The sequence below is a fragment of the Odontomachus brunneus genome, unplaced genomic scaffold (genome assembly GCF_010583005.1).
Source record: "Odontomachus brunneus isolate Ranch 3 - 2012 unplaced genomic scaffold, Obru_v1 Obru_scaffold_021, whole genome shotgun sequence".
In the NCBI taxonomy this organism is placed as follows: domain Eukaryota; kingdom Metazoa; phylum Arthropoda; class Insecta; order Hymenoptera; family Formicidae; genus Odontomachus; species Odontomachus brunneus.
In genome coordinates, this window is record NW_022639471.1 from 191,887 (window position 1) to 213,018 (window position 21,132).

General features: G+C 34.3%; 4 protein-coding genes across 12 annotated transcripts in view; 2 read left to right on the top strand and 2 right to left on the bottom strand.

Annotated features, from left to right (window-relative positions):
• LOC116842139 (hemicentin-2-like) overlaps positions 1–7,886 on the top strand; it is a 12,463-nt gene extending 4,577 nt beyond the window's left edge. The window contains exons 4-7 of the mRNA XM_032810906.1: positions 3,878–4,077; positions 4,508–4,825; positions 5,215–5,688; positions 6,414–7,886. Coding sequence (XP_032666797.1) covers positions 3,878–4,077; positions 4,508–4,825; positions 5,215–5,688; positions 6,414–6,955 — 1,534 coding nt within the window. The 3' untranslated portion in view covers positions 6,956–7,886. The remainder of the gene's footprint in view (positions 1–3,877; positions 4,078–4,507; positions 4,826–5,214; positions 5,689–6,413) is intronic.
• On the bottom strand, positions 7,383–11,520 carry LOC116842140 (pachytene checkpoint protein 2 homolog). 2 transcript variants are annotated; one of them, XM_032810908.1, is made up of 6 exons: positions 11,189–11,520; positions 10,747–10,906; positions 10,445–10,600; positions 10,091–10,318; positions 9,585–9,932; positions 7,383–9,361 (listed from the first exon to the last, which is right to left on the bottom strand). In XM_032810908.1, the coding sequence occupies exons 1-6, from the start codon at positions 11,239–11,241 to the stop codon at positions 9,101–9,103; spliced, it is 1,206 nt and encodes a 401-aa protein (XP_032666799.1). In that variant the 5' UTR covers positions 11,242–11,520; the 3' UTR covers positions 7,383–9,100. The 2 variants fall into 2 exon arrangements, with proteins under 2 accessions (XP_032666799.1, XP_032666798.1); XM_032810907.1 differs by having other exon boundaries at positions 10,445–10,636; positions 11,189–11,519.
• Positions 11,521–12,317: 797 nt separating this feature from the next.
• On the top strand, positions 12,318–15,860 carry LOC116842109 (RNA 3'-terminal phosphate cyclase). Of its 5 annotated transcripts, none has more exons than XM_032810837.1 (7): positions 12,318–12,392; positions 12,737–13,077; positions 13,507–13,624; positions 13,704–14,019; positions 14,574–14,715; positions 14,786–14,922; positions 15,162–15,860. In XM_032810837.1, exons 2-7 carry the CDS (start codon positions 13,015–13,017, stop codon positions 15,688–15,690), a joined length of 1,305 nt encoding a protein of 434 aa, XP_032666728.1. In that variant the 5' UTR covers positions 12,318–12,392; positions 12,737–13,014; the 3' UTR covers positions 15,691–15,860. The 5 variants fall into 5 exon arrangements, with proteins under 5 accessions (XP_032666728.1, XP_032666729.1, XP_032666727.1 ...); XM_032810838.1 differs by having other exon boundaries at positions 12,319–12,392; positions 12,960–13,077; XM_032810836.1 differs by having other exon boundaries at positions 12,326–12,392; positions 12,632–13,077.
• LOC116842108 (GDP-Man:Man(3)GlcNAc(2)-PP-Dol alpha-1,2-mannosyltransferase) lies at positions 15,365–20,182 on the bottom strand. 4 transcript variants are annotated; one of them, XM_032810832.1, is made up of 9 exons: positions 19,760–20,182; positions 19,164–19,394; positions 18,763–18,995; positions 17,815–18,032; positions 16,909–17,190; positions 16,576–16,835; positions 16,170–16,304; positions 15,963–16,089; positions 15,365–15,513 (listed from the first exon to the last, which is right to left on the bottom strand). In XM_032810832.1, the coding sequence occupies exons 1-8, from the start codon at positions 19,774–19,776 to the stop codon at positions 16,002–16,004; spliced, it is 1,464 nt and encodes a 487-aa protein (XP_032666723.1). In that variant the 5' UTR covers positions 19,777–20,182; the 3' UTR covers positions 15,365–15,513; positions 15,963–16,001. The 4 variants fall into 4 exon arrangements, with proteins under 4 accessions (XP_032666723.1, XP_032666722.1, XP_032666725.1 ...); XM_032810831.1 differs by lacking the exon at positions 15,365–15,513 and having other exon boundaries at positions 15,852–16,089; XM_032810834.1 differs by lacking the exon at positions 15,365–15,513 and having other exon boundaries at positions 15,852–16,089; positions 19,684–20,182.
• Between the last annotated feature and the right edge of the window lie 950 nt (positions 20,183–21,132).

Genomic DNA, 21,132 nt, shown 5'->3' on the forward strand with positions numbered 1-21,132 from the left:
ATATATATATATATATATATATATATATATATATATATATATGTTTCATAATTTTAAAGGAATAATACGCGGCATAGTTCAAAAGAGTTCAAAAATTCAATTTAGATAAATACTGTCCTTTGATACTTCCCACAAATTTGTACACTAATATTGTCCATAAATCGATTAGATTCCAGTAGCACCGTTACACAAAAGTTGAACATGACACAAGAATGTTAAAGTTCTTCTCTTTGAAAGAATCTGAAACGTGACACAAAGAAAAGAATCACTGAGGTTTTGGGTCGACTCCTTTAATAGTTTTGGGTCGACTCGGTATCGAGCAACTTTTTACCTGAGAAGAAGTTCCATCCTTCAGAATGAAAAATCCTCACTTTGAAGACATTCCAAAATATCGGTCGGGACTGATGGGAACAAATACCTGTTCCCATCACAGGGAACAGATAACATTCGACCGAAAGATCAATTATCGAATAACATACATCTACGTAAACTCGAGGGAAAAGAAAATAACGAAACCAAAAACCAAATAATTAAATAAATATTTTTTTCAATGTAAACTTCTACGCCGAACATCTTACGAAAAATTTTCACATCAAAAGATAAAACTAAATTAATATTTCGACATTCTCGATATGCAAATATTTTTCATTTTCTTAATTCTTTCAATTTTTATTTCACGTTTAGAAGAAGAATTATACCTTCTTTCAATAATTTAGAAATTATTTCTAACACTTCTAAATTATTATAGTTAATATCTAAATTATCGCGAATTATTAATTTTCAATTATTAAATTATCGTTAATACATATAATTATTGTTATTTCACTTGATTTTTTCTCTGCATTTGCAGATTTCTCGTTTTCTTTTTTTTTTATTATAACGAAATTCGAATTTCGCTTTCTCAACTTTCTTAGATGATTACAGCATTGATGAAGTTTAGAAATCTGTTTTCTCTAATTATAACGATTGTTGGCCGTAATGACCCGCGTAATGTGGTATTGAAGGAACTCTCAATTCGTAATCTGTTTCGTCGAACTGCCTGCTAGAAGTCCTCGGAAATAACATTTCCAAAAATTACGTTTATATCATGGCAATGGCCAATATGACAAAAAACTGATAATACCTCTCCGGGGTACAGTTAATAGGCAAAAATAATAAGTACATCCGCTTCATCTAGTTAGATTATCGGAACACGAGCTACATGACGCAAAATAAAGATCAAATCTCCGACACAATATTCAAATACCCAGAAATTAGAACCGTTGTTTAATGAATACGCAACAATAAACTATTATTCATTTAGAGAGAAAAACCGATTTCTTTTTCAAAGAGGTCTTTCACCCGCTGAACTTACAGATAAGCGCTTATAAAAAAAAATAAATGCCCCTTATTTTGCTCCGATTTTAACATATTACAAGCTCATCAGTATTTGAGAATAACATTACTGTGGATTTCCTCTCAGTAAACGTCAACTAACAGCAATATTACATCAATGTTATAATCTCCCACTCAACAGTATACTATTGCATAACACGTGTTATATTGTACTTACATCGTTGAATGGAAAATTATAACATTGATGTTATGTTACTGATAGCTGGCGTTTACTGGGAGCTTGTGAGTAGCGCGCTTTATGCATGTTCCTGCCTCGCACTTGTTTCTTCTTACTTCGCAGAAGATATCGCTATTTTCAAACATGAACCGTGAACAGCGGCCGATTCGTACACCGTGGCGATGGTGATCTGGTACCGTCGTGGCCGCCTGGGCTTGGTCTGGCTTGGCTTAGCTTGGTGCAAGAAGCCGTGACGTTATGTTTATGTAGGGAAGGGCTGCGCTGAACGGAGGGATCGTCGTTTTGTTTTACGCTCTACTGAATTTAGCCGCGCCTTATCTTGTATTCTTACGATGTAAAACATCTGGTCGGATGGCACGCGCTTCTTTCGGGAAGCGCATGCTTCGCCACCGAGAAGAAGAAGAAGAAAAGACAGCACCAGCGGCGGCAGCGGTGGCGGGTGTATAATTTATCCCCTGAACGGCGGCATATGTACTACCTCACAAGAGGATCGTTAATGAAGGGGCCCTTTGACAGAACATTGCGAACGCTCACTCGATGATACAACGTCCGCCGTTACCGCTGCCTATTCGTGGAGAAGCTCGTTAAACAGCACAAACGATACCTCTGAGATATCCAGTCTGTCGGACATCCATCCCCGCGGACTTATCCCGAAAGCGATATTGATTTAGGATCGCGCAATTTTGTCATTATATAACTATAAACGATATCTACGAGAGAGAAAAAAATCACCGATGACCGATTGGATTATCCGTTGGCCAAGCAGAGACGGCTATAACGTTCGCGTATTCCCACGGGTTTATTTAGGATCACGGCCCTAATGAAGAATTCGTCCGGTCGAGACTCGCCTCGAAACAATATCGAGCGCGCATTCTTTTACGACCGATAATAGCCGCGCGGTTTAATGATTCCTGCCCGGTGGTACCTTTTTCTTCGCGTTGCGGACACGGCTGTGTGCCGAGTATAATTATGTAGATTATAGCCATAGAAACGGAGAAACTGGCCGCGAGCGTAGTCCCGCCGCCGCCACCGCTGCGCCTGTGAATCACGCTAGAAAAGGGCACGGACCTTCGACACCATTCTTTTCCTTTCTTTTTTTTTTTATCACGAAGGCTGACCTATTGACGGAAATTGATTGATTATGTCGAAGCATTCGAAAACGATACTGAGCGATACTTCATTCCTAACTAATCAAGAGTATCACACGCTTCCGGAGGATATCCCGAACTTCCTTTAAATAAAGCAACGTTGACTCGACAGATGGTAGATCGCTTATGCCGGACGTACTCACAGACGGTCCTCCGAGACACTTTTCAGACATAAAAAGTTAGAAAGATCCAACATGTGTCATGTATCTCAAACGTTTCTTCTGTTCTCACTGAAAGGAGATGTAAACCTTAAATTAATCTATGGTGCACTCCATCGTAGTACTAATTAAATTAAATTATTAATTTATTCTATTTATATATAAGGAAAAAATAAGTAAGTTATCATTGTTTCTTGAAAGATTTTTAAGAAAATTGTTTTTTTATAAAGATTTTTGTTTTTTGAAAGATTTCGAAAAAAAAAGTCAACTTAGATAACATGCTTCTCTAAGAGATATCTTTAAGATATTATCAAGAAATGTTTTAAAATAGTATCTTATAAAATTTTCGGAACAATTTTTTACATTATAGGTAATGACAGTAATAATAACAGTTATGCATGTGTTACTATATATATGGCAATTGTTGTAACATCTTAGTCTTTATAAACATTGTTTGCGATAAATATGAAACTTTAGAAAAACTTATAATTTGACCGTGAATTTCTACTCATATAACTTGATCAATTTTCTGTTTTAATTACTGTGCTGGATCGTATTTTCTTTTCTTCTATTCCCGCACATTTCCTTGGAGAATATGCTGTCTGGCAGTATGCTGTCTGGCAGTATGCTGTCAGATATTACTATCGATACTTAATCTTAGCTTGAACAAATCGGGTCAATTGATAATAAATTTATAATCTAACTATAATCATCAACCACAATCACTGTACTAAATGATAATGAATAAAACACATTCTTTCTCTTCTCTCTTATTTTTAAATAATTCTACAAACATATAGTCGCGCATATACAAAATGTTAAGAAAAAAATCTCAAAATCACAGTTGAACCCTGATGTGTGTGTGCGTGATTCAGAGTTTTATAAAGAGTTAAAGTACAAAAAACACGTCTCGCTTTGAGAATACTTAATATTTATATCTAAATGTATATAATGTATTATAACAAAATAATGTAATATTATGGGATTTGTTTGTACAGGTTCTTAGGGAACGAAGAAATAGAACCTTCGATCGAACAGAAAAACACATCAGAAGTGAACAAACCGAAGACCTGGAAAGCTTACAGTCTTTTACAACTACGCGGTCAGAGAGAAAATCACGGTCTGCCGATCCGATGTGTGGCCACGCATCCGTCAAGCCAGTCTCAGGCCAGTGTGGAGTCCCAGCTGAACATACAATGTACGTGCACTCGGTAACGAATCATACTATTACATGATTGTGATAGGCTAGGGCAAGTGAAAAATATAAGATTTTCATTTCATACTTTTATTCGGCTCAATAAATACGTGTATCCGATGAATGTCTGTAAATTTCTGTAAATTTCTCGAACTCTTTCAATAATTTCTAAGAAAACGACTTATATCAAACAGTTTTTCTCAGTGTATAACTATGCTCTAACTATCTCACAGATTTTGCTGTGAAAATCTAAGAAGAAGCAACAGTTTCATAAGAATATTCTCACACGAAAAAAAGAAAGAATATTCTCACACACACTTATAATATTAACTGAAATATTCATAAAATTTATTCTTCCATTGTATTTCATACCCCATAAAGAAGTATTTTTTCATGACATGTGTTTAATATCAACGTGACGTTTGACTTCCAGATTTGCCAGAAGTGCGGATCGTATCGAACCCGGAAATTTCCACGACGCTAGTAGATTTGGAGAGCGTGTTGGATCTGAAGTGTCTGGCGGAAGCTAATCCTGCCGCCGAAATCAAGTGGTCAAAAAACCAAATGCCGTTGAACGATGTCACGATACCATCGCTGATGTACAACAGAACGCAGATCAACAACGGCAACGTGCAGATCTCCAAGCTGCGTTTCCAACCGGTCAAAAGGCAGGACGCTGGGATATACTCATGCCAGGCGGTCAACATCATCGGTGAAAGCGCTGCCACGCATTACGAGTTGAACGTGCAATGTTCGTAGAATTATACCTTGCTCGATATATACGCCATTCTCCTCCGCACTACTACCACCACCACCACTTCCTCGACTTCTTCCTTCCAGAACACGGTCTATACGCATCGTTTGGCATCTTCCTCCGCGCAATGATACGGTGTACTCGCGGTGACACAAACTCCTCGTACTTGCAACTCTCTCAACAGACACGCGTATACAGTTACGCGTACAGTTATTACACAATTGTATATTGTATTATGTGCTATGAAAGTTAGAACTTTTCTCTTTCCCTCTCTTTCTCGATTTTACGCTTGACTTCTCCACTTCGACACGGTGAAGGGGAAAATACTCTGGATACTCCCACAGCTCAAGATTCTATAGGATAACGTTAGTAATCCTTATGTGCAGACGAACCGAGGATGAAGACAAACGGAAACGTCGCGAATAATATTACCAAGATCTTGGTGGAGTCGGTACTGTTGGGCTCCACGGTGGAGCCGTTCGAATGTGCCGAGTTCGATGCCAATCCGTCCGCGCAGTACCGATGGATACATACTCGCCGCAAGTCGGCATTTACGAACAAGAGTTCCAGCCGGCGCCTTCGTTTGGAGCGTATCACGTGGTCGGACCAGGGTGAATATCGCTGCATGGCGTTCAACACGATCAACGGTGTGAGGAGGGAGAAATACAGCGAGCAATATTACATGTTGAACGTGTCTGGCCCGCCGGAGATCCAGGCGAAACCAACGTCTGACCACACGAGTAACCACGAGTCGGTCGGTTGGACCGGCGAACGCGTGCATAGACTTAAATCCCGACTCTGCTCGCAACCGCCGCCGAAACTAGTCACCTGGGAATGGGGTAGCAATCAGATTCGAGCTGGTATGGTTAATCAGTTTCAAAGACAACGCGTTGAATATCACGTTATATATCTACACTGAAACTACTACAAAGAAAAAATATATAAAAAATAGTAAATACTTATTTGGTGGGTATTAAAAAAAATGTGATATATTTACTTAAAATTTAATTCTTTTATTTAAATAGAATAAACAATTGTTTTCATGAAAAATTAAAGCTTTCTTAAAATTTTAAAAAATATGTTTTCTTTTATTTAAAAAGTATTTTATGTTAGTATAAGTTAATATATATATATATATATATATATATATATATATATATATATATTTGTACTCACACCGAATAAATATTTACTATTTCTTAGATTCTTTTTTCGGTATAGTTAACGCCTGAGTTGTTGCAGAAGTCTCGTCGCCTTTGTGAGTTTCTCACAGTTTTCTTTATCTGATTAGGAATAACTTTACTGAGTATTTAAGTATTTAAAAGTATTTAGGAATATATAAAAGACTGTTTGATATTTTTAGAATTGATTTTGAGACATTTAGAATATCGAATAGAATATCGAATAGAAAGCTACAAAGCATTTTTAGCATATCGAAATTTTGAATCTGACGAGATTCATATATGAATTCAGCAGTTCAGCAGTTCAGCAGTTCAGAATTCGTGGCAGTTAACGTGATAATCAAATCAACTCGCTGAGGAGTTTTCCGTGCGATTCATCGGTTTCATTATCTCTCTTTTAACAGGAGATCACATACATCCGAAGTACGAGGCCTTGCCGTTGGAACCGATCATCGAGAATGGAATGATGACTGGCTGTTATTGGACTAAACTGGAGATCAAAGATCTGCAGAAAGAGGATGCCCGGATGTACACTCTCTTGGTGAAGAGCGATAAGGGTGAAGACTCTTTGAGAATCAGATTGATAGTGAGAGACTCCACTGAGACACGTGTGATAGGGGCTGCCGTAGTGGTCGGCCTGCTATTAGTGCTCGCGTTGATCTTCGCCGGTGTGTGGTCTATATTACGACTACGACGTCGGCGATATCGACAGGAGGTGGGAGAAGAGGGTAGTATAGCAGCAGACGCACTATATGGTAACGGCGCGTCGATGGGCAGTCAAAAGTCTGTCAACTCACCCACCCATATGAAAGCGAAGAAGTCCAGCCTAGACAGCGACCAGAGCGCGTACGATTACGCTCACGTAAAGCAAGTACATTCTATAAGCCCGGAAGCGCTGAAGGTCAGGAGAGCGCCAGTAGTTCTGCAATCACCTACCATTGTTTGAAAAACAGGGACAGTCGCCTAGCTGACAATTAGATCAGAACGTTTCTTGTCGGTATCAAACGTCACGTTTCTCATCGACAAAATTCTACTTTTCGATATTTTCTTTTTTATTGATATAACGCAGTGACATAAGAATATTCGAAACGAGCATCTACTGTAAACTTAAGTTGTATAATTTACAGTTAGCGTATAAATTTACAGTTAGGTGAAATTTCACGATAGTTGGGGTTATTTGGCTCGATTTGCAACCTCACTTCCAATTAAACTTTCTCCGCATAAAATTTTCGATTTAAATATTTAATCGGCTTAAAGATCCGGTTTATTTGATTAAATATAATGATCTAATGACTTCCAGTTTAAATGTAATGCAAAAATCTATAATTCGACATATTAAAATTGGAGATTAGAATTAGAATAAAAGCGTAGTGTTATAACTCTCAGTACTTTTACTGACGTTTTATTAACAACGGTACAGCATGTGTTCTCACGTCGAATTTTACATTGGGCTCGTTCCCCGATGAAGTATTCTCGAAAGACTGTCGATTGTTTTTATATTTTTGTAGTACATAGTTGAATAATTATTTTTTTCTCTCGGATTTGTAAGTTATTTATTACTGTGTTACTTGTTATATACTTTATCGTGATGAGGCTACAATAGTGATTTAAGTATAACAGATAGAGAAGCACGTCGCGATAAATGTTATATAGAAAGCCTTCTGTATTCCTCTACAACGACGTGGGGTATAGTCCGCATCGTCGGTGCGGAACGAAGCGTGACTTTCATAGCGGTTGCATCTCAGTGACTTTAATGGCGATTGCGCGCCAACAGGAGCCGACGGGAATGTAAAAATAGGTGGACTTCACAGAGAAACGGGTACAGTCATATAGTTTGATATTTTGTTTCTAGGACTAAACTACAACATGTAGATAAGGAGTAATTTTAAAGGAGAATGTTAAAAAAGTCCGACTTTTGGCTCATTAGTTATTTTTGGCCCTTCGGAACCTTAGTAAACTACAAAAAGTTGTTGTTTGGGATTCACATGAAATAGTGAAAACAGTTTTATATTCCAGAAATGTAAGGAAAGTAGAATTTCTTTTTTTTACAATATGTAAACAATATTAGTACAATATTAAACATTCAATTGTTTTGCATTGGCAATCTTTAAGTTATTATCATAAGAAACTTTTGTAATACATCCGATTCATGATAAGTTCTAGCATGGTATATGAAAATTCGACTTACAAAAGGGAACATGATATGACATCAAAAAATCTACTTTCCCGGTATTTCTGAGATATAAAATTTTTCATTATTTCATGTGGTCCAAAACAACAATTTTTTGTAGTTCACTAAGGTTTCACAGGAAGCCAAAAATCGAACTTTTTTTATATCCTCCTTTGGAAACAATCACGTTCCGTTATTTGTAAAAAAGATGGAGCAAAATCAGTTCATCTCGCTGACGTCCAGCAAAGATGTTTTCTACAATTACGATATACATATTATAAATTAGAATAAAAGCAGGATATATCTTGATATATTAGCTACCGATATCTTTATTAACGTTTATCAGCGGTATAAAATTAAAATAAACAATACTGATGCAAGAAAAGATGAGAAAATGTCTCTACCAAATTAAACGGGTTTTGTATATATTGTAAAATAATTAGAAATAAGAGATAGCAATAAGAGAATTTAAGATTTTAAGAGATAAAAAGAAAAAATTTCGTGGAACTATCTTCAAAACCATGAGATTTATGAAATTCTATTACTTTTTAGACAAAAGAGTTTTATGATACTTAATACTCGTTATAATTGCGTATTCGGATTTTTCTAAAATTAAGTTTGTATACGCAAAATTATAATAAACATCAAATAAAAGTAACAAATTGTTATATATCTCATGATTTTGAGAATATTTGCTAAAAATCAATTTTACCCAAATTTTTTCGATTGCAGCTTTTAAACGTGTAAGAAAATTTATATTGAATTATATTCATACGACTTATTGTTCAAGATGAATGACTCAATTAGTTAATAAGCATATTTCACAAGTACTATCGTTTGATACACGTAAATAATTTACAACAATCGTCTTATTAATAATAAACAGAAAGAAACAATATTTCTCATTATCTCCATTTATTATCATTGCAAACCTTCTTTCTTTTGTTTCTCAACTGCTAATTGCATTGCTCTCAGAAACTGAGATAGCGAAATCGAGTCTCCAGTTAAGTAAAGAGCATGTGCTAGAAATGGCATTTTTCTTAAGGCACGACCGGTTAGACCTACGCTCGCACGGCAAATTTCCAGCAGTTTCAAACTGTTCTTGGTGTTTGAAGTTTCTTCATATCCAAGCATTTTTAACTCGGATACGTCACATACTTCCTTGTGATTCAAGACACCAGTCTGCAACATGCACAAGAATATTAATTCTAACATTACAAAAGATACTTTATTAAAAACTAGGAAACTTATTTCAGTAATAAAATATTTTATAAAAAATAAAATTTCCCAGTAAAATATTAAGTATGCAGTATATTACTATTGCTATTATTTTATATCATTATCAATAAACATTTATATATTATTATGTTTGGTATAGAAGTGAAGAGAGAACACAAATACGTACCCTCATTAATTCCCGTAGACATGAACGGTAAATTTGATAAATAGCTACTTCAGAAGGGAATCCGAGATATTGTTTTATGTCCGCCCGATCGATGAATGCTAAATCTATGGCTTCCGTCATATTGCTTGTCGTTAAAATCAAAACATTTCGGTGTCGCTTGATCTGATCTAATTGCGTAAGTAGAGCATTTACAACACGTATAGAGTCAGACGGCTCGGTACCATTGCTGCACGCTTTACGTGCATGCGCTAACGATTCTACTTCATCAATCAGAATGCATATCAATGCTTTCTCATCTTGGACAAGATTTTTTATTTCCTCGAACAATTTCATAACAAGTTTTCCACTCTATAGCAAAATACAAACCTGATATTAGACAATATAGTAATTTCTTGCTTAATTTAACAATATATTTTAAGAGAGAAAGTGAAAAAGAATAACAAAATATAAAAAGAATTCTCACAAAACAAAAATTTTTAAGATAAAAATAAATAATAGAGTCTTACCTCGGAAAACCACTTAGAAAATAGACTATGACTATTAATCTCAATGAATTCTCCATGAGTAAAGTGACCTTTCATACGAATGACAGCTTTTTGAGCCAAAGCTTTGCACAAGCTGGTTTTTCCTGTACCTGGAGGACCGTGCAGCAATACCACTTTATTCCAACTTATAATATTAGTATTAACCCCACGATCAGAAAATAACATTGTTGTCTCCACGTAATGCAATAACTACAGAAAAGAAGAAAGAAGTTTGAAATAAGTCAAGATTGTTATGTAAAATCTATCTCTAGAAGAGTAATTCTTTATGGTACATATAAAAAAAATCAATTGCATTATATATATAAATTTACTAACATCATTCTTTATGTCATTATCATAAAACAAGTTTTGCCATATGTGATGAAATTCTTGCGAAGGCAATACCCAATGAGATGCAACTGAAAATTCCTCAGAATCGTTCTGCAATGTTTCTGTTGCAGCCATTTCTTGTGTTAGACTATAGACATAAAACTTAAAAACAACCTCTTGAATATAAATCTTCTCTCTCTGGATAAATTGGACATAGTTAGGTATATTAGTATGTATATTCAGTGCAAGTGCAAAATATAGTTTTGTAACAAGTTAATGCAAAAGATTACTAATATAATTGATAATACCTTTGGGTTACTATAATCTGAGCATACCATAGATTCAACATGTTCCTTTAATAAAAGATTTGTACAATCTTTACCATATATAATAGTGTCAAGATAAATCTCCTCCCATGTTGAAAGTTCTGCATTTACAGCTGTTAAAATATCTTCTTCTGACAAGGTACTAAAACAAATATAAGCATAGTAGTTTCATTAAATTTCATAGTTCGTAGTTTCATTAAATTGTAAAGTACAAATCTTTCAAAACCTTTTACTTCAAACAGATTTTAAGGTTCAATAATTTTCGTTCAAATTTCCAAAAATTATTATATTAAAATCAACAATGAATACTTTAATATGTTGCGTTTGTTTCAATATGAACATAACAGTTTGGTAAAAAAGTGCACAAGTTGGAATTTTATTTGGAATGGTTTGATAAAACAAAATTATATATACAATGTAATACCTGTTAACGTGTTGACATATCTCCAAATGTAATTCTGTTATACCTTTTTGCATGTTGACTGTTACGAATCAACAAAATATGATAATATATTAAACGAGAGAACACGCGGTCACTAAGACTATATAATAAATGAAATATCAGGAACCTTTCCTTTTTGTCTTTCTCTTACAGATCTCTTGTTCTTTCTGAAGTAACAGGATATCGCACTCTTAAAGATTCTTTTTTACATTTGACGTAATTAATGTCGAATACTTGCGATAAGGTGTACGTATGTATAGAATTCAAAATTTTAAATCGTTATAATCATAAAGTAAATACAATCATCGACTAGGTAAAGACAAAGATCGCCAGCCTTAGCAGAATTCATACTGCATCCGACATCTGGGAGTCAATTGTGTACTAACATACTATATGTACTACATACTAACACACTAGGCTGCGTTCAGATTCCCCACCCGGGTGTATTCTATTACTAAAAGTGCTATAGTATATGTAACATATACTATAGTGTTTCTAGTAATAGAGTGCACCCGGATGAGGAATCTGAACGCACCCCTAGATGAAAATTGCAAAAGTGAATGAATTTGCTAGATTTACAATTTCATTAGTCAACATAGTGAATTTGTTCACTTTTACAATTTTTACTACGTTGTATCAATATCCAATACACAATATCAATATCCTTGGTGAAAATTACAAAATAAAATATACTGCATCGTAGGTCTACATGCATATCTATAAAACATCGGAATAATTTTAAATCATAAATATATACTTTATTATGTACTAAAAATGTTCAAATATTTGAAATTGCTTACATTTATTTTAAGATGATGTGCAGCCAATGAAATGGCTGACACGACATCTAAAGATAAATTAAGGCGATGTTAAGTATAAATCGAATTATAAATACCGTTTTTAACAAACTTATGTCTGTTCCTTTAACGTTGGTTAACTTAACCGAGTTATTTCAACGGAATTGACCAATCGCATTTCTCTTTGTTAGAATTAACAAATGCGATTGGTCAATTCCGTTGAAATAACTAGCAGTTTAAGTTAACCAAAGTCGGTATAAAGGAGCATTATACTTTCCCCTCTAGATGAAACGCTCAACAATATTCATTGATGATTGGTAGTAGTAGACAGGACTGTCAACCCGACATGTCTTTGTAAACATAACAATTTTCTCTGTGTGTGTATATTCGTAAGTTGTAATAAAATATTAAATTAATTGACTATTGACCCGGTATTTCAGAAGTTTTAATTCAATGCCGTAGATTTGCCAAAATATTTTTTTATTATAAAAAATTATAAATTAAATATAAATTATAAATTATATTAAATTTATATATAACTTAAATTATAAATTATTATATTAAATATTATTTTTATTATAAAAAGGATCTCTTTCGTCATAATCTTATATATTTTTATGTTATGAAGTATCAAATAGCTGCATATATCCTCGGGGAAGGCTAAGTCACGCGGTAGAGAACCTATTAAAACAGAAAAAATGTAAAATTGTGTCGTAAAGTCATTATTCCGCAGGGGAAGCTAAAGGCACATCGACTTTATCGTTAAAATAATTAAAAGAAAAATATATTGTAAAATAACTGGCTAAAATTTGTCGTCTTTCGCGACACATTTTACTCGTTATTGAGAGACAAAAAGAAAAACCAACACAAATTTCTAAAAGATGTCTTGAAGACGTTTAAAAAACGTCCTATTTTACTCAAACATCTTTTAAATTCTTTTTTTAATCCGCAACAAGTTAAAGACTAACTCGCTAAAAGCCAGTGTACCTTTAACACGACGAAGTGCTTTGCATGCTGCGGAATTGTCGCGCCATGTCGTCCCTCATACAAATAGACGGCAGCTTAGGTGAAGGTGTAAGTATAACATTGATAATAATTCCTGGACATTGTCATTATTACTTTAATAAGATACATTATTTTTATTTATATATATATAGTATATATATATATATATATATATATATATATATATATATATATATATATATATATATATATATGTATGCAGTATATGCAGTAAAGTGCTTATCTCAATGCAGAAAATATACTTTAAATTTTACCTTTGTTTTTTTATTTTTTCCTATAAAGTATTATTTGATATTAACAAATATCCTATTGAAATATTTTATACACCAGATTTTAATTTATACAGTTCTCAATATATATTAATGACATATATTTCATAAAGTGACATTGCTTTCTCTGTTTGTTCTAAACTGTTTTCTATTTATTTCTCCAGAAGAGATACAATGTCTTAACTTTTATATTAATTCTTATTCACAGGGTGGACAAGTACTAAGGATTGCATTGACTTTGAGCACACTCTATGGTATTCCCATTGAGATCGAGAATATACGTGCTGGAAGGCCCAAACCTGGTCTGGCAGCGCAACATTTGAAATGTACAGTACAATCAAAAAATAAAATTCTATGTTTTATCGTTGTGATTGAAACTTAAACAATCTCTACTTAATGTTACAGGTGTAGAACTTGCTAAAGAAATGTGTAATGCTAAGGTCAGAGGTGGATATATAGGATCCACACGTTTGGAGTACCGGCCTGGTCCACTGAACAAGTACCAGAGGGAATATGTAGCAGACACAAAGACTGCTGGGTGTATTTGCTTATTGGCTCAAGTAGCTCTACCTTGTGCCCTCTTTTTACCACACGATAACACTATTCTCCTCAAAGGTGGAACAAACGTACCTATGGGACCACATATAGAGTATTTGTCTAGAGTATTCCAACCAATGCTGCGCAAATTTGGAGCAACTTTTCACTGTGAAGTCTGGAGCAGGTATATGAATATCAAAGCTAATATGAATTATACTTAATATAAATTTTATCACTGTATGTAGACTGCGTTCCAATATTCACTGCTAATACTGAAAATCTATAACATACAAAATGTTTGACAATTCATGATACTGTACAGATAAAACTCGTCAAATTGAACACAAAATTTCTGTACCATTTTGCAAACTACGAAAATTTTGAGTTATTAATTAAAGAAGTTTCGTGAATGATTACGCGCAATAGGTAAATGCGCTGTAATGGCAACATCTGCTGTCATGTGTGCTTGTATATTAGGTCAAACTGAACAAAAAAATCTTCTATCATTTTGCAAATAACTATGTAGACTTTTAGTTATTAATTAAAAATAATTGGTACATGATTGTGCGAGGAATTTTGTATTTAATTTTATGAATTCTACCTGCACACAATAAATGTGTTATGAATTATCAGGCACCCTGTATATAATATGAACTAATAAATTTTCAATATTGGTAGTGAATATCGAAATATCGTCCCCTTATTTCACACTTATATTAAAATTAATAAAAAATAAAGGGGATACTATCCGAAGGGCGGAGGCAAAGTATGTTTTAGCATACAACCGATTCGTAACTTAAATTCGGTCACTTTGATTGATCCGGGAGTTCCTAAAGAAATAAAAGGATGGTCTTACGTGGCCGGTGCCGTTCACATAAAGGTATGTGTTGCTGCGAACGAATTTGCTAACAAATTACAATTTCTGATATAATCTATTGCACATCTTGTAGGAGGCGCAAAAGATGGCAAACGATGCTAAAACGACTCTAACGAAAACATTAACGGAAAACAATATTCGAGTGCCATCAATTATAGTCGAAAGTAATGTGGAAAGCAAACCGGCTATTGGAAACGGATCTGGTATCAAGTAAGGAATTTTTAAACTTTTAAAATTTATCCCGTTGAATGAATCGAATGCCGAATGAATAGTGGATAATTATGGACGACTTTCCTTGAATTAACATCCCAGAAATTACGTTTCAGAAACAATAAATCTTGACGATCATCTCCTAATCCTTGACCTATCCAGTTCTTCTTATTGAGCTATCGATAGTGTTTGTATAACCTGAATATGTATCCATATTCAAGTAAAATGTAATTTGATAGCATAGTGTGCACCACCAGTACCGAATGCATTCTCGGTGGTTCCGGATTAAGCTGCGGACCCCGAGATAGATCATCACCTGGTGAAACGGCGGCTAACGAGATTTTAAAGCCGCTTTTAGCTGGTGCTTGTGTTGACGAGCACATGCAAGACCAAGTAAGCATGTCACGGACACGATGTCGAGTACTTCATCTTTTTTCAATTCATTGTTTTGTGTTGCAGATGATCATTTTAATGGCACTGGCGAAAGGTGTCTCGAGAATCAAAGTCAGTGGTAAGCAGCTCACTTGCCACACGGAGACCGCCATGCAGGTCGCTGAGATTATGTTGGGAAATCGTGGACTGCACTTCAATCTGTCGGAAAACACCGACGACAAAGGAGTTTTATCTTACATTCTAGAGTGTCAAGGATGTGGACTGATTAACAATAATCCGTATATACAAACAAAGCTTGACCCTTCGTGTGTCGCATCGGAGCGCACGGAATTTCTCAACAAACTCGACGCGAACGTTGCGTCAAATGCTCAATAATTTTATCGCTGTCGCAGTTGTTGTCAAGAAAGGAATTTGCAGTCAATGTTCATGCATATATTTATATTGTTTTCATGCGAATCATTGAAATTTAACTCTTGAATTTTCAGTTACTAGAATATCGCGAAAAATCACTTGAGTAGCGAATAATAAAACTTTGATAACAATAATCGTATAATTATTATTTGTTACATATATGCGTCATTCTTGCATATATTTAGCATAACATATTGCCGTAAGAGCTGATTTTTAAACGAATCACTCATACTTACGCGCGGTTCACCGCTTTAAAGGAATTACGAGCGACGAAACTATTCTTGTTTCAATCTGAAGAACGGCTCGATCGCTCGTAGGAATTCATTCTCGAAGTTCTCGCACGTGAAACGGTTGACAGATGATCTAAAGCGGAAAGTAAAATTTTCTCAATATTGGAATATCAGATAATTAGAAGCGCTTCACATTGTGTTATATATTTATACCTAGCAGCACGTCTAATAGCATCTCGTTCCCATGGACTCAAACATATGATTAATGTTATCGCTCTAGCATAATCTTCTTCAGTTTTCGCGAGGAAACCAGTCATACTACCGAATTGCGTTTCTATGATATCTGCCCTGAGAAATTGGAGAATATTTTTTCATTAGAAATCTTTCTCTGTTGTAATGTTAAGGTTCCTGGCTAGTCGTCGTAACTATCTTGATTTATGATGTCAAGTGAGAAAATACACGTTGAAAATTGCAAGTGTCATCTTATGGATACATCTTTTTATTTCTACATATTTTGTAAGAATTTTTAGCATGTATTTTCTTGCTTCTAGTGTCAAAAATCGAGATGGCCGCGGCCAAGAATCTTATTATAATGTTATTGAAATGCACGATCGCATACTTTGGCCCACCGGAGTCATGAGCTATCATAATCAGTCCTGCAGCCATACATTCCACGATACTGATGCCGAAGTGTTCGTTCCACATCGTGTGCAGGCCAATCATGGCCTTTTGAAGTTCCGACACGAGTTCAGAGTACGGGATATTCACCTTAAACTCAACGTTCTCCTCCAGGGCTAAATGTTTAGCTAAGTCTTGCATATCCTTAACACGCGTTTCATCTTCTTTATCTCGGCAAGAACCGATACAAATTAATTTTACCTAGAAAATAGTGAATATCAAGATATATTTTCGCGTTGTTCGCTTCTGTTTTACTAGTGAATCGTCTACTTACCCTTTCCCAGGTTTCCGCACTAACGATTGACCTCAACTTAAACAATGCTCTCAGCATAAGCGGATGATTTTTTTCCGGTCTGAATTGCGCGACAGCTACTATACGTATATATTCATCCTCTAATCGGTCAGAGATTGGTAATTCAGTCAGATGCTCCACACTGCACGGCGGATACACGCGATGCGTCTTCAACGGACATTTCCAGATGGAGTTGATATGATCCTCCGTCCACGAAGAATTCACCATCACGGTATCGGCGCAATTACCGACGCAGCCATATAACTAAAACGATGTATTGCCAACTAACTATTTAGAAATAGCGTATTTTTTTCTTTATATTAAATAAAGCCAGGGTTGAGTAAGTTAATTTTTTGAACTAAATTTTAAAGTTAAGGACTCTTAAATTAACTTATTAAGGTTAAAGGTTAATTATATGTAAAGCAATATATAATGTTCTTGTATAATTATAGCAATATATATGTGTTCTTGTATAATTAACTTTCTAATTGGAAATTAAATTATTAATGAAAAGTTTTTTATAAGAAAAATATTGGCTGTTTTGTGCTCAGAATTACATAGTTCCATTGTGCTCAGAAAATAATTAGAGCGCTCAGAGAGTGCAAAAAATTCTTCTGTCATCATTTTTTTTCTTATTTTACATTGTTAGCAGCTTACAATGACTTAAGTACTGATCGATTATTTTAACTTATATAAAAAAATTAATAAGTTGCGGTTAATACATTTAAAAAATAACTGGTTTAAATTAAAAATGAACTTATCTAGAATTAAAATTAAAAATTATTAACTTTTTAACGTTTAACTTAACTTTTAACTATTTAACTAGTTAATTAGTTAAATTACTCAACCTTGACTAAAGCAATCAGTTGTCATGCGTGTATTACTTACAAACGCAAACAAATTGTAATAAATAAGCTTCCCCATAGTAAAAAATGGATTCCTGGCGACAATTCTTCGATTGTTATATGATATAACTCTCTTGTAGACATACTTCAGCATATCATGTGAAATAGTAGGGTAATGTGTATACGATCCAACACGGCAACCACCGATATATTTAAACAAAGGATATGTGAATGCGTAACCCATTGTGTCGATGTATATATCTGTAATTTGTGCAAAATTAATGTCATATTCTTAGGACTGGTTTAACCAACAGTAACATTGCTAATAATATGTGTTTCTAATAGTGCTACTGATAAATGTAGATTGTCCTACTTAAAATTGCTGAAAATATTTGTTTCCAACAAATTATAGAACAAGTTAATCACATTTTGTTATTAATTTTTATGAATTTCATGGACAAAAACATTTCTACAATTTATTACTTGATAGTCAAAGAATATTGAAAACAAATGTTATTAACAGAAAATTGAATTAAATATATGTTAGCAACACTGTTAATTATTATATAATACAACAAAGATTTTGTTGAGACTTGACTAATTGTATTTCAAAAATGGTTAACTTTATGTATAATATATACATATTTGCTAATAACAACTTTATCAACTATTTAAAGTTTCCTAACTTTGTTGAAAATATTTGAGAATATAATTTTTGCTAATAACATTGCTATTAGCAGTTTGATCATGGTAAAATAGTTTTTCCAACTTTGTCGGTAAAATTTGTGTTTTCCATTGCAGAAGCATGGATATTAGAAACATTCAGTAAGAATCATTCTCTGGAGAATATAGTTTTACTAGAAACGTTTTTACTATTAATATTTTTATCACTTTTAGTGTAAACTGGTCTTTATATATTTTCTTTTTGTTAGTGGGAATTTATAAAGTGCAATCATCACACATGTATATACTAATGAATTCAATATATCACCTGGTAGAAAATTGTTCAATGCCTCAATGCCTAACCAAATAGATCCCAGACTTTGCCCCAGAAGGGTAAAATAGGGATACATAGAAGCTTCCACCCATTTTCTTCTGTGCAGATAGACAAATGTGATGTTTCGCTGCAGTTTCAAATTAAATACCTTTTCAGTTCTGTTGAGTATGTCCTCAGGACTTACATAAAGATCACCAGTATATATGGCTATATGACAATCAGGATATCTGAAAACAATATAGATAATAATAATGAAATATAATTAAGAACAGTATTAACAGTATAAACAATAAAAACAGTATAATTTTAAATTTAATATGAAAATTGTTTTAAATTTGATATGGAAATTATATGTATCTTAACAATATCAAATGCTATAGATTATAGATGCATACTTATTCTGTATAGCATGTACTCCATACCAAAGTACTCTTTCACCACCTCCACCTGCATTGCAAAATGGATGAAAGATTCCAACAATAGTGCCTTTTTGTTGTCTCTCTTTTCTTTTTTTTGAATATATCATTCTCCATTTTATCAATAACATTGGTAGGAGAATCAACATACCGAGTATTTTACAGGCAGCTATTATTAATAACATTTTTACAGATAGGATTACAAGTGTCCTGCAAAAATAAGTTCTATGTATTAGTTTGAACAAATATATTTTCTATTGATATCTTTTTTATTATATAAAGAAATTGTTTTTTCTAACTAGCACTAAATTATTATAATATAAACAAGCTATTGTAAATTAGCTGTCTATAATTAATTAAACCAGCATCAATTTTGCAATCAAATATATATTTCTACATTAAATAGAATGATATATAGTTCAAGATAATCTGATAAAAGGATGATGAAATGAGGAGACACAGCTAAAAATGTTTCTTAATAAATTTACTGAAACTCAACTTGTAATTACACACCAATCAATTGTATACCATGCAGAGGATCATACTACTGAGGTTTTAAAGCGGTGTGTCCTTACATCAAAGAAGAAATCATGCTTGCGGTTATTTGTGCGAATTAAGTCACAATGAACAGTCAGACTCTTGTCGACGTGTAACTGCCAGTGACATTTAAACAACAGTTAACCTCCTGCGAGGACATCTCACGAAAATTAATTTCGCGATTGCATTTTTGCGAGGACACTTTTCATTGGTAATTAACGCAAGTAAGTACAATGCTGTGTTCGTTTTGGGCGCTCACACGCTGAAAGCGTGTTCTTTAATCCGCAATCCTCAATCCTCAATTTCTAATTTATAGAGCCAATTATTCCAACTTCTTATAGCGTGTTCGACTGACTAGGTTAATCGCTCCGAGAGCGATTAATGACGTCATAAGTCTCTACTAGCCAATCGTAAAGCTTATAAGTATTTGTTCGACTAATAAACTAATAACTCAGAGACTGAATAACCCAGAGTGGATTAACCTAGAGCCAGTCGAACATTCTATTAGTAATGGAGAATTCACACCGCATCCGATATCAGACGTAGACGTCCGATATCCAATAGGAGACAGCTTTCCATGAAGAATTGAATTCTCTAGAAAGCTGTTCTCTTATTGGATATCGAACGTCATACATCGGATATTGGACACGGTGTGAATCCTGCATAAGCTCTCTCTTTCTCTTTTTGTCATAGACTTATATCTTTGGCTCTTTCATCAATTTACAGTAGGTGTTGTTTTTAAGGGGTTTAGATTTAAATGGATTGATTTGTAGCTTTCAATTCTTGATAAGTCCCGAGCCACAATACTGATTCGACAACTGTCGGAACCACGGTAACGGAATAGCAGCCCTGGGAGTCGATTGTGTAGGGAGCGGTGCACTTGGACACTGTGCATTTGGACACAGCCAATCACAGCACCGTGTGATTAGAGACATTTGTAAGGTCCCTTGGAACAGCGACTTGTGATTGGACTGTGTCCAATTGCCCCGTATCCAACTGATATACACCCGATTGTGTATCTCAAAACGAAGTGAAATTGGGTGCGTTTAGCGAATTGTTGTGCAACAGTTACACAACAGTTGAGCAATTCGTCAATGTAATTGGTCTAGATTTAGGGATCTAACAGTAAGAACCAATAATCGCTGATTGCTCACTGAGCGTTTTTTCCACTGAACGCGCCCATTGACAAAAGTGAGCAAATACTAGCAATTACTAGAATATTTGTAACTTCATTGGTCAATGCCTAATGAATTTGCTCACTTTTGTAATTTTCATTCCGTTTCGAGATAGAGATGTCCGATTCTTAATCGATTCGATTCTTTCCCTAACAAATTTAGAGAAAAAGAGTTGTTCGTGCTGCTTACATGTTTCATATTTTTTGCTTTTAAAAAGAGATGGACGCCTAATCAGA